The 13,513-nt window shown below is 41.0% G+C and overlaps 1 protein-coding gene across 8 annotated transcripts in view; it reads left to right on the forward strand.

Moving 5' to 3' along the window:
- Window positions 1-7,828, forward strand: part of DLGAP1 (discs, large (Drosophila) homolog-associated protein 1) — a 703,239-nt gene extending 695,411 nt beyond the window's left edge. For 6 of the 8 annotated variants that reach the window (XM_011996318.1, XM_011996319.1, XM_011996324.1 and 3 more), the window contains 2 exons: window positions 1,222-1,374; window positions 4,478-7,828. In XM_011996318.1, the coding sequence (XP_011851708.1) occupies window positions 1,222-1,374; window positions 4,478-4,687 (363 nt within the window). In that variant the 3' untranslated portion in view covers window positions 4,688-7,828. The remainder of the gene's footprint in view (window positions 1-1,221; window positions 1,375-4,477) is intronic. The other 2 variants (XM_011996317.1, XM_011996320.1) reach the window with 1 other exon arrangement.
- Window positions 7,829-13,513: the final 5,685 nt, after the last annotated feature.

Genomic DNA, 13,513 nt, shown 5'->3' on the forward strand with positions numbered 1-13,513 from the left:
TTTTTTGAGACAGAGTCTCGCCCTGTCACCCAGGCTGGAGTGCAGTGGTGCGATCTCGGCTCCCTGCAAGCTCCGCCTCCCGGGTTCATACCATTCTCCTGCCTCAGCCTCCCGAGTGGCTGAGACTACAGGCGCCTGCCACCACGCCTAGTTAATTTTTTGTATTTTTAGTAGAGACAGGGTTTCACCGTGTTAGCCAGGATGGTCTTGATCTCCTGACCTTGTGATCTGCCCACCGGGGCCTCCCAAAGTGCTGGGATTACAGGCGTGAACCACTGCGCCTGGCCCTAAGATCTCTTGACATATGGAGGCTGCTACCCATCTAACCATGAATACCTTTAGCTACTGCTGCAGGTAGTGATTAACAAAGAGTATGACATTTTCAGCCTCCTAGCTGTGTTTTTTCTGTCTTAGGTCATATAAATTCAGGTTATACATCCTGTTATCAGGGATATGTAGATGGGGCAAAGAAAGTCAATCCTGAAACACTAAAGAATGTTTACTATTACTTAGCAAATGGGTCGTTACAGACATGTAGATATATGTATGTGGAGATAATGTGTTCTCACATTTGCTATATGATTTTATGGTCAATTTAAAATGAATGGCTTTCCAAATGATTTTCTCAAAGCAGTCATATGATAAAATTACTTCCTATGATAAAATTACTTCCTATATTATTAAACATCTTAATTATTAAACACATAGTGCTTTGAAAATCCAATATTTTATTACTAATCATTTGTTTACCCTAGTGTTTTACTTGACATGAATATTGAAACTAATCTTATTTTAGAGTCCTTATCTGTTCTCTGGATAAATTGTATGGCATGTAGTCGAATATAAACTCTAATAATAATATACTGTATTTTTTTTCAAAAATGGCATTTTCATTTAAATATGGTGTTTTAAAACGCATCCTGTAGTAGATCACATGTTCTGGGATTTTTCGTATGTTTAGACCCTTCCCCCATACCATATTGAATTGATAGATGTGGTAGCACAACAGAAGAGTTTTACAACCTTGACATTTGAGAATCACTGACTCAAATGGATGAGTGTATAAAATTACCATTTGTAACCTCACTTTTACCTCATGTCTGAAAACAAAAAGGAACTCATCCTCCTTATGTTGTTTGAAATATTTGAAAATGCCTCTTTGGGCCTGTGCTTGTCGAGAATTGCCTCTAAAGCATGAATGTTTTTCTTTCTCTTGTGCAGAATCCTAATGCTCATCCAAGACCCACCTCCCAGGATTTGGCGGGGTTTTGGGACATGCTGCAGTTGTCCATAGAAAATATTAGTATGAAATTTGATGAACTTCATCAGTTAAAGGCCAATAATTGGAAACAGATGGATCCTCTTGACAAGAAGGTAGAACAATGTAGATTTTGTATGGTTCATTTAAAAACCTGCACAAACACTGGACAGTCTAAGTAGGCTTCTGCATTCAGTCCTGCTGTTTACAATGTGAAATGGAGCTGATATCATATTCATTTCATTGTAATGACAATGTTTACATAGTAACCATTTGGGATATTATCTGTAATATGTTTCAGGCATATTTTTAAAGAAAAACCTGTCTCTGTGAATTGGAAAATGGGAATGTGGCTTTTTTGTTAATTAAACTTTAAGTTAAACCATTTTAGTTACTGGAAGGAACCGCCTCCATTTTGCTTTTTAAACTAAAATAAATGACATCTTCAGTGCATGAATCCATAGAACAAGAATTCAACTTCCTTACACCCCTAGGATGTGTTTTCAAGAAAAATAGGATGCCCTGAAAAATAACTGACTTTGATAATCATTTCATAAATATAGTAATAAAGAAATTACTGTTGTTTAAGTCTAAAAATATATATACCATAAAGTTTCACAGTAATTATATAAATGTTGGGATTTTTTTTTTTTTTCAAAAGAGTTTTGCTTTTGGTTGATTTGCCTTGGGGAATATTGCTCACCGGGGTCCTCATGCAACAGTTTAGAAATAAAGACTTAAATTCTTTTACTTTAATTAATCAACTGTAATTTTCACGTTTGATTATGGTGTTCCACGAGGCTCACACAGGTATCCAACGTCCAGCTCCCCAGGCTGGCGTGTCGAACATGACTTTTTTAACCCTTTGCTTTCCTATGGCCTCAGGTCAAATAATTCCAAGAGAATCAACCTCTGAATATTGAATGGCTGTTCCCTTGAAATGCTGGTGGCCCTGTTCTTTTCAGGTCCCCCCACCCGTCAGAGAGCTAACAGCAATCTAATCCATTCTGCTGCCACATAATCATGTTTTCAGGGTTCTTGGGGTCAGTGGGCTCCCAGGAAAAATCCAGTCCCAAGGGACCATCTGTAAGTGACAAGAGGGTGATGCTCTCATCACTGTCCCCCATTTCCAATTCTGTCACCATCAAAATGGGGGTTGTAGTGTTAAGTTGGAAAGTACTGTTGTTGTACATGTGGCCTCTCACTTGGGAAGCCAAACATTTGCACCCAATCTAGTTTTCTTTAATCTGTGTTTAAAACTATCTGCTAGATAAGCTTTAAATCAGTCTTATTTTAAGAAAACACTACACATGCACACACACTGGTAATTTAGTTTCCAGAGCTGATCAGTCTAATTTCTTATTCATTTTTTTTTTATGATATAATTTTTTAATAATCATTGTTGGCCGGGCACGGTGGCTCATGTCTGTAATCCCAGCACTTTGGGAGGCCAAGGCGGGTGGATCACTTGAGTCCAGGAGTTCAAGACCAGCCTGGGCAACATGGTGAAACGCTGTCTCTACAAAAAATACAAAAATTAGCTGGGCGTGGCAGTGCACACTTATAGTGCCAGCTATTGGGAGGCTAAGGTGGGAGGACTGCTTGAAATCGGAGAGTTTGAGTCTGCAGTGAGCCATGATTGCACCACTGCACTCCAGCCTGGGTGACAGAGCGAGACCTTCTCTCAAAAATTAAAATAATAATAATAATTGTTTAAAAAATCAAAATGTATAAGGAAAATGACTTTAAAAATCCAGTATTCATATTTCTAAAAATATCCACTGAGTTATTCCACAATGAAGATTTAAAATGTCTAAAAGAAATGCTAAGAATTGATATATGTAACCTACTGATATTTACATAGTAAATCATTAGTTAGCTTGATTTGTAAGTTTTTTAATGGACTTTGCCTATGATCAGAGCTTTTCATCACCCCATGAACCTGAGGAGAAAAATGAACAAGCATAATCAGACTTGGTAGAATATAGTTTGCACTCCAGGCTCTCCTTTTTTCTCTTTTAAGCCACGCAGACTCCACCTTAGACAGCCGGTGGGGCAGCTCCAGGGTGAGAAGTTGAACTAGGCACTTGCCCTGGCAAGCAGGGAGGAATTGCTGTGTTGAGCATCGGTGTTAAGACACAAAGAGTGCCTTTGGAGAATCACTGAATCTGTATTTTAAGATAATGTTCACGCTTCGTTTTATGAGAATGGAGGGTATTTTGTTCAAAATGAAAACATCAGTTTTATGTGCACCCTTTCACAGTCTACAACTTCAACCTTCTTTCCCTAAAAGTCCTTTGTGGTCTAGATGCCATTCTTTCCTGCTGCATTTTTTTTTAATGCCAAAGAGCTGACTGTCTTTTGTTTTTGCAGTGGCATTGAAAATATCCGCCCGTTCCATAGTTTGCTGCTGCTAAGAGGAATGACCTCTTTCATCCTGTGTCAACTTTTCATGGCACAGTTTCTGCCCCTGTGATTGGAATTGCCTCCTGGGCCACCACAGTTATCCCGAGGTCCCTAGTCAGAGTCACCTTGGAACTGACTGAACTCTCGAGTGTAGGAAATATCAATGGCCTCCCGCTCCCGTGACCCTGTATATTGTATATTGCTTGTGTGTTCGTGTGTGGTGTGCAAAAGGGTCTAACCTGGTGTAGCACCAACAAAGCTAAAGAATACAATCTAATATTTCTTCTTCCTCTGGTTATTTAGCTTTGGGGGGAAGGGGAGGGCGGGCGGGCCGGGGACAGGGCGGACATGTTTTTAAGCTCTGAACCAAGCTTGCACCTGGTGACTTGCGTCCTTAGAGGGGATGCAGGGGTGCTAAGATGCTGCTGCAGCCGCTGCTTCCTGGCCCATCTCTGGCACCAGGAGGAGTTTGGAGTCTCCAGAGAGAACCACACTCAATGTGCTGGGAGCCGCAGGCTTTCCGCAGGGGGCCTTTACAATACCCACTTCCTTCCCTTGGAGAGACCTAGTTCTGCAACCCAGCCTTACCCCGGGCCTTAAGCTTACCGGGAATTTTTTTTTTTTTTTTTTTTTTCCTGCATCTTTTGAATACCCAAGCCAGAATAAGGAAGAAAAAAGTAGATATGCAGTATGCAGATCAGAACTAACCACCCCTAGGTAAAAAATGTGTGTTCTAACTACTGACCTATCCCAGTTTTTCCCAAGCTTGTCCTGAGAAGCTGTGTAATGTCCTGAACCTTCTGCTTTGATCAGGAGAGAAGGGCCCCTCCTCCAGTGCCAAAGAAGCCGGCGAAGGGCCCCGCGCCGCTGATCCGGGAGCGCTCGCTGGAGAGCTCGCAGCGCCAGGAGGCCCGCAAGCGCCTGATGGCCGCCAAGCGCGCCGCGTCCGTCCGCCAGAACTCGGCCACCGAGAGCGCCGAGAGCATCGAGATCTACATCCCCGAGGCGCAGACCCGGCTCTGAGCGCCCTGCAGCCCGGCCGCCGCCGCCAAGTATCTGTCCCCCTCCCCCTGCCACCCCTCTGCAGGCTCCCTCTTCCCCTCCGAGCCCGTCTGTTTCCGAGCTCAGTGACTTCCACTGTCGTGGTGTAGTTGTCCATCTCGCAGGAGCCGCCCCCCAGTCCCCGCGAAGCCCCCCACTTCCCGAACCCGTTTGCCCATCTTCTTCTTCACCGAGCTTCGCCCCCTGTCCTGATGCCGTCACCCTGCCTCGTACTGAGATCCAACCCTTTATTTTCTGGGCAAAGCCAAACCCACCTGTGTAGAAGTGACGCCTTTAGGTCACCCGCCATCCTCAGTTCTCTCGAGCTAGTCTGTTCAGCAATATAAAACCATAGGGTATTTCAGAAATCCAGTATCACAGGGTGATCCTTTGGGACTTACCGTCTTCCACATGAAAGAAACTAGGCCTCCGATTCCCTTTATTTCCCCTAAATGGTTATTCTTTTTAAAAGGCAGATGGAGCACTTTATTCACAACCTCAGAAATCACACCATCTCACTGGAATCCATGAGGGACACAGAGAGAGGGGACCAAGCCTGGCCTGGGGGTGGGGGACCTGGATGTGTAGCAAGGATGGGAGAAGCGAAATCTGCAGGTGCTGGGGGCACCTGCACACTCACAGCTGCACAAACTGCCTCACTGTTACTTCATCAATCACAGCTTCAAATGTTTCAATCAGCAGAAGATTGTAAATTCGATCTTTCAGGGAAATTAATCTATTCTGAAAGGCAATAACATGAAGCAAGGCAAAGGAGGCACTGATGGTTTAGGATACTACTTAAGGGATTTTTTTTGTCCTATTATTAAGAAAATCTAGACCTGAAATGTTTTCTCAACTCTTATTGTACTGTGTATATTTCTACTGTTGTCGTGGCGGCTGTTTTTAAAGGGAAAGTGTCGGTTCTATTAATTTGTTAGTGTCCATCCAGGTGGGCCTACCTGATTCCACATATATAAGTACATATCTGCTTGTAAAGCACTGTAAATGGCAGCAAGGCTGTTTTCAGAGAAGAGTTTGGGTTTTCCTACCATCCCTTTGAATGCTACACATCCGTCTATTTTAACCCAAGTAGTTCATATTTCAGATATATTTTCTCCTTTCGTCTCCTCTCACTACTAGAGTCCAGTAGGACCTAGCATAGGATTCTGCCCTATGTCAGATGGCTAAATTTTGACCCCAATAGACACACTGCCTCATTCGAAAGAGCCAGCGCTGCCATCCTCAGGTTCCAGGTAGTGAGAGAAGAAATTCGACCTGCCAGGGTCAACAGCCATGAAGAGGTCGGGGAGTCATGATTCATAAACACTGAACGAAATCGAGGCTTTTGGCAGAGAGTGTTGATTTAGAATTTTCGTTATGATTGATGGGCAGTATGCATCGATATCTAGCTGAAGTTGTCTTTAAATGCCCTTACTCGTCACAGTTTAAACACTTAGGATGTGGCAATCTTAAGTATCACTGGCATTTTATGTCCAGCTCACACCCTAAAGCATTAGAAATTAAAAACAAAAGACTTTTAAAAACATACATCAAATATGCTTGCACCAGAGAAGCTTTTTAAAATACACTCTCATAGCCAGGTGCTAATTTAATTTTACTTATGAAATTAAGAGAGGTGATGGGTTCTAGCAACAAATATTTTCACGGACATATTCTAAAACCACTAGAGAATTCGCTACCTCTCAGAGCCATCGATGCTTTGAGCTACCTTTATAAACAGGGCACAAATGTTTACTGCTGTGGTTTACAAGAAAAGGGCTACTCACTTATTTTGAAACCAACCAACCAACTTTTAACTAGGGTGAACAAAGCACTTTAAGTGCTTTGTGAAATTGGAGCATACAGAGATTTTAAGCTTCAAGTATTTGCTAGTTTTAAAAAGAATACACCTTTTCTTTACCTTGTAGCAGCAATTAAAAGTCACACAAAGCTTGCATCAAGTAGGGCCAACTGCCACTTGGGTAGCCTATGGTCACATTCAATACTGAGAATGACTTGGAACTCACAGATTAAGATGAAAGAAGCAGCGTTCATCCCAAGATCCATGCTCACAATTACAGCTCCGTGCCCTGAGGTAGAGTTAAGATTTGGATTAAGAAATAGATTTCCAATACGATTCAAGATCATCCTACAATATTTTCTTTGGAAACTAATTTAGCCCATGATATTTTAAAGAGAGACAAGAGAAGGCCTATTTATTCTGTCTAAGTGAACGGTATTTGTATATTCATAAGCTATTTTTGGTAAGAATTTTAAATCTTTTAGCTCAAGGCCTACAGGGCATCATGACCTTTGCCTTCCTTGAAAATACAATTTAAATTGTACAAACACTTTATAAAAAAACTAATGATTGATGTTAGAACATGACCCCACACAATGCTGCTTGACCCCGGAAACTGACATTCATGAGCATAACCTTTGTTACATCGTTCTTTTTGATGTAATTTGTAGAAATGTTTTTTAGTTCATAATGGAAAATGTATGTACCCTGAAAAATTACTTATTTTGTTTAACTTTGGTATAAAGGTGTTGGGCATTTTCTTGGGGAGGGGGGGATTACAAAAGAAGTTTGTCTCCCACATCAAAAAACGTTCAAAGAAATTAAGTATTTATTATATTTTTTGCAGATGTTTCCATACAATTCACATAACCTTTTTGTAAAGAGAGATGAAGAAATGGATTAAAGATTTTTAATATTTGAAATGGTAAATAGAACTAATTTATTTGTAATATATTTCTGTTATTTATAGATGTTTCCTTAATGTTTTACTGTGCATTACCACTTTCATTTAAGCCTTATCCTTGTGAATTTACCATTTCTTTTTTAAAACATGTCTAGATGCATATTTTAAATAACTGGAATGTAAATCACTAGCATATCTGAATTCCCAAATGTAATTTTTAAAACTTATTTTGGTTTGGAAAAAAAAGATTCATTTGAAAGTCTTCAGATGGAGGGGTGGGGCACATTTTTATGGCTTTATGAATTGGAATTTCATAGGCTTATTTACCTAGATTGTGTGTGAACAAAAAAACTGTAAATAGATGACTGTTTCCCATAATGTAAAAAGAAGAAATTAATAAAATAATTAATGCACTGCTTTCAGGTTGGTGTGTTTTTTCTAGAGTCCCACTTCTTCCAAAATATAACTCATTGTCTTTTGAGGGGAATACTTCTGCAGTAAAGAAGCGTATCATTCTAACTTACACTGTGCAGCACATGTGCTATTCATTGTTGATGAGGCAGGGAGAACTTACATCCTGTTTAAAGGGGTTTCAATACTGAAGAACTAAAAAGTCCTTTTACTCTGATAATCACACTTGTGAAGTTTCAGTTCAGAAGCTGAGACTAACTTTCTATTTTATGAAGGAGTGATGAACCTTTCAAATGTGCATATTCATGTCAGTTTTACCTACTTTGATTTCTTTGCATACATTTCATCCACTTTGTTTCCTATACAACTCTCAAGTGTAGGGAAAATCAGAAAAATGCTTTGTAGCTTTCATTCCATCCTTGCAATAATGAAAAACTGTGCCTCACTGAGGTTTAGTGACTTGCCCAATGTGCCACAATTATTAAAAGACAGATTTGAGTCCAGAACCCAAGGCTTTATTGAGGTCCTTTAGTGCCATCGCTGTTATTCTTGCCACATTTAAAATTGGTAACTATTTGCCATTGTCAATTTTATCTGGTTTTCATTAGGTCATATTTGTAAACCTTACTTTATATATATATATTAAAAAAATAAAAATTTGGCCAGGTGCAGTGGCTTACACCTGTAATCCCAATACTTTGGGAGGCTGAGGCGGGTGACTCACCTGAGGTCAAAAATCTGAGACCAGCCTGGCCAACATGGTGAAACGCTGTCTCTACTAAAAATACAAAAATTAGCCAGACGTGGTGGCACATGTCTGTAATCCCAGCTACTCGGGAGGCTGAGTGAGGCAGGAGAAATGCTTGAACCCAGGAGGTGGAGGCTGCAGTGAGCAGAGATCGCACCACTATGCTCTAGCCTGGGCGACAGAACAAGACTCTGTCTCAAAAAAAAAAAAAAAAAAAATACAAATTGACCCCAAAAAAGGGTAAATTAGAATTTTTTATGATGTGGACTTGCATTTATTTGTTACCTGAAAATGCCACAACTCTAAAACTTGTTTCCAGTGCTTCCTCCTAATCCCCACCAACTTTTCACCTACATGCAACAACCTTGGAAATTAGCAAGCACATGAGCCACTTTTTCTAATTTTCGTACATAAGCAAGACCTATGCCAGTCACCGGAATAACACACTGTACTTTAGAAACTGCTTTGAAAGAGGAATGATCAAGTGACTAAATCTCTGTGAGGTTACAAAGGCCTCATTACTTTGGTTCATGCACTGACTATTCATGTAGTCTGAACCGTGATTATACTTTTTGCCTTTTCACAAATTAATTCATCTGTTTCATCAGGGCTCTTTCTTTAAACATTTTAGCTAATCCCAAAACAAAATGAGTTAGCTTTTGCATGTAGAAATCTGAATTTCAGTGAAGCCATTTCCCTTATTTCAGAGTTCACCCTCCAAAAAAAAAATGTAATTTAGGTTTTATATACAAATTGAACAAAATTGTTTGTTCTCAACATGACTTTTCTTTTTATATCTTTGAAATCCACCCCTTGAGAATATAAACTGATTTTGCTTTAAATAAATGACATCTTAAAAATCATAGCGTCTGAACGTGTTCATTCTTGAATGCCATTGATACTAAAGGGTGCTGAAATTTACCTCGGGTTTGCTCAATAGGCTGTTTGACTTGCAGCTGCTTAGCCAAGATCGAATCAACTCATTTTGCAAACAAACTAGTGGCCCTGTCTGAAAACCCTCTCAGCTCTAATTCAATTACCAGCACAAGTTTACTTACAGTGACTGTGAGGCACTCATCCTCTCCCATGAAGCACAGAGAGGAGAACTAGCGTGCTCCCCGCTAGTCCTGTGCTCTCCTCTGGGTTTACTGCTGGTCCAGGAAGGCGTCATCAGAAAATCGCAGGAATGTGAGGCCCCAGTGTGAGTCCTGATTCCTGTGTCTTGGCTTAGACAGCCAAGGGATTATTCCTATAGGTCTTCTTTGTAACTGAGCACAGGCCTCGACTTAGAGAAGGTGGCTGAGAGCAAGCAAATGTTTTCATAAATGCCAGTCAAGCTCTGCCATGCAGTTGATGGAGCTGTTGCTATTCATGGGGCAAAATATTGTCGCTAGTGCTGATTACGCTTGCCACTGTTCCCTCTTCACACTTCTTGTCTGTCTGCTTGAAGAAGTAGGTGCTAATTTCATCTGGAAACTTGATAGGTAAATTAGTGTTATTAGCAAGCTTCTTTTGAGATCTCAATGAAGAGGTTCTTCAGTTGAAAAACTCTTCCTTTCACTTTGGAAAAGGGGAAGTTGGAGCAAATAGAGCCTGTGTTCTTTCTTCTGTCACAGTGGGGGAAAACGCATTCTTCCTGTTGACTCTACAAGGAGATTATAAGCAACAATTTCAGATTTCTGCAGTCTTAAATCCAGATGCTTTTACTGTTTCTGAGGACCAATGCGCTACAAATAAAAACCATTCCAACATAGCTACCCTTCAGAGATTTGCAAATATAGTTTTCAGTTGATGAACACTTCCTTCTTTCTCTGAGCAGTTTCAATTATGAAAAGTAAGCAGAAACATCTAAGGAGCTGGAAGATACAATAGATGTCCCCATATGGTATTGTCGAAGAAACATCTCCCCAGGTTTCAATAAAAATATTCTACTCACTGAAAAAAGGAGGGTTCATTTTAGAGGATTTGTGTGTATGTGTGTGTGTGTGCCTTAGGGAGTAAACACTTGCTATATGAAAATGTGTACTACTGTATGTGACTTTTTAAAAAATACCAGATTTGTCACACCATTTCCTTTCTAGAATAAAATCTAATGTGCTGTATAACCTCAGCCGGTATGATGTGTGTCTGTAATTCCCAAGTGGGAGAAGAAGCATATTTCAAAGACAGAACTTGAGCAAAAGTGAAAAGGAGGTAGTTTAAATAATTTACCCTTAGATTCCTTTCCTGTTTGGTTTAATTTAACATATTTCCTGAGAAGCCCCTCCTCCTCAACACGCTCCGGGAAGAAAGTCCTGCTTCCTTTACTGAGGAGGGGTTGACCTTTTCTCTTCTCTGCAGCCTGGCCGCTGGCCGGAGCAATGCCTGGGAGGTCGTGGTGAGCCTGGCACTTCCAACACTGAGTTTGGCAAACATGAAAGCAACTCAAGGGCTCCTGAACTTTTCCTTAACATTAGTCAAGCAAGGAAATGAGTCTGGAATGGCTGATGAGGGATACCGTCCAAGGAGCTGGTGCCTGTGTGTCTAGTTTTGAGTTAATGCACCAGGGATACCTTGACCAGCAGGTTGTTCAACACGAAATCCAGGGAATCTTGCAGAGAGAGTGAAAATTGATCAATAGTTTGAAACACTGGAACAGTGGAGAGGGGTTGGCACAGGAAAATGGGGATTTCCAAACTGAATTCAAGTGAGGGTTAAGCACGTCATCAATAATGGTGACGTGGGGAATGATTATTTAGATAATTCTGGGTAATTCTGCAGAAAAAGAAAGAAAGGAAAACTCTCTACCAAGGAGGACCTAAGATGTTTTGGCATCAACCTGTTCAAGGATCCATCAGTGGCTAAACTCATCGTGTTCTTAAGGGCACTTTATTTGAAGATAGGATGAGGAGGCCAATGACCAACTATTCTTCCAGCAAAGACAACACATTAGAATTGAGTTAAATATTCAACTGAGAGAATTTGGGTTAAATATTAAAGAAATGCTTATGTAAAAGAAAATACCAGCTCTCAACAGCCATGAGAAACTCAATACATCTCCCAAGATAAATCCTTCTGACAGAACCATGTCACTGGGATGAGCCTCCTTAAGAGGGCAGGTCTTCCATGCCTATTAGTATTTGTCTGTTGGATGGTAGATGCATAAAAGACAGGGCTCCCTACTCCATGATGCCTGTTGGCTTCAGCCCAAAGTAGTGATTCCCCAGTAACTCCAGAGTCACAAAGACAGTGGGGGAAGTCCTCACATACTCCACTAGACACACCCAGGTGTCATTTTGATTATCACATTCTGGCTTGGGGTCAGATAGGAAAGCATTTCCCTGGGCTTATAAGATGGTTACAAATATTTCCAGCGTTTCTCTTGAAAGCTTGACTCACTCTCTCACCAGCCTCAAAATTTTGCCCAGCAGGTTCAGGGGCAAATGTAACTGGGTAAGAGCCTAGATTTGAAGCCAGATTACCTGGTTTGATCCCAGCTCTACCCTTTACTAGCTGTGTATTTTTGGCAAGTTAATTCATCTCTCTGTCCCTCATTTTTCCCATTTGTACAATTAGGATAAAAATAGTACCCATTTCCGGCCGGGCGCAGCGGCTCACACCTGTAATCCCAGCACTTTGGGAGGCCAAGGTGGGTGGATCACCTGAGGTCAGGAGTTCGAGGCCAGCTTGACCAACATGGAGAAACCCCATCTCTACTAAAAATACAAAATTAGCTGGGCACGGTGGTGCATGCCTGTAATCCTAGCTACTTAGGAGGCTGAGGCAGGAGAATCGCTTGAACCTGGGAGGCGTGGAGGTTGCAGTGAGCTGAGATCGCGCCACTGAACTCCAGCCTGGGCAACAAGAGTGAAACTCCCATCTTCAAAAAAAAAAAAGAAAAGAAAAGAAAAGAAAATAGTACCCATTTCATAGGGTTTTTATAAGAATTAAATGAATTAACCTATGTAAAACTGTTAAACCAATCCCAGGTACATGGTCAGCACTAAATAAATGTTAAGTGGCATTATTATTATTATTATTACTATTAATTTGTGCCCTGGCTGGACTGTTTCAAGTGTATTCTGTAGCTCAATCCTTATGACAACCCTGTGCTATGAGGTGCTCACTACAAATGAGTTACAGAACTCCGAGAGAGGCTCCCAAGTTTCCTGGCAAGTGACAGAGCGAGTATTTGAAATCAGTCTGACACGAGATCTTTTGTTCACACGTGTGATACGTGCAAGACAGAGCAATTTGTTGCGTTCTTTTTGCTGACAAAAAGTACACAAGAAAATTTTAAAGACAACAAAAGGGTAGACAATGACAGGAGAGCCACTTTACACTCTAGTTGTTTGCTGTGATACTGAATATCTTTGAACAGCTTATTGTATGTACATCCTGTATATTTATTGTATGTATATCCTTCCACATTTTTCTATGAATATACAAATGTGTATGTAATTTTTTCCCACAAAATGGTAGCATGCTATACACATTCCCTTTACTGTTTGCCTTTTTTATGTTGTAATGTATTCTTCCATTGCAGAAAATTGTGATCTGCCTTTTCTCTTTGATGGCTTCATATGTTTCCATGTTATGAATGAGCCATAATACATTATGTAGTCCACCTATTCATAGACATTTAGGCTGTTTCTGTTGCTTGCTATGATTAAAAAAAAAAAAAAAAAATCTGGCCGGGCGCGGTAGCTCAAGCCTGTAATCCCAGCACTTTGGGAGGCTGAGGCGGGTGGATCACGAGGTCAGGAGATCGAGACCATCCTGGCTAACGTGGTGAAACCCCGTCTACACTAAAAATACAAAAAACTAGCCGGGCGTGGTGGCAGGCACCTGTAGTTCCAGCTACTTGGAGGCTGAGGCAGGAGAATGGCGTAAACCCGGGAGGCGGAGCTTGCAGTGAGCCGAGATCGCGCCACTGCACTCCAGCCTGGGCGACAGAGCGAGACT

The sequence above is a fragment of the Mandrillus leucophaeus genome, unplaced genomic scaffold (assembly GCF_000951045.1).
Source record: "Mandrillus leucophaeus isolate KB7577 unplaced genomic scaffold, Mleu.le_1.0 Scaffold51, whole genome shotgun sequence".
Lineage (NCBI taxonomy): Eukaryota > Metazoa > Chordata > Mammalia > Primates > Cercopithecidae > Mandrillus > Mandrillus leucophaeus.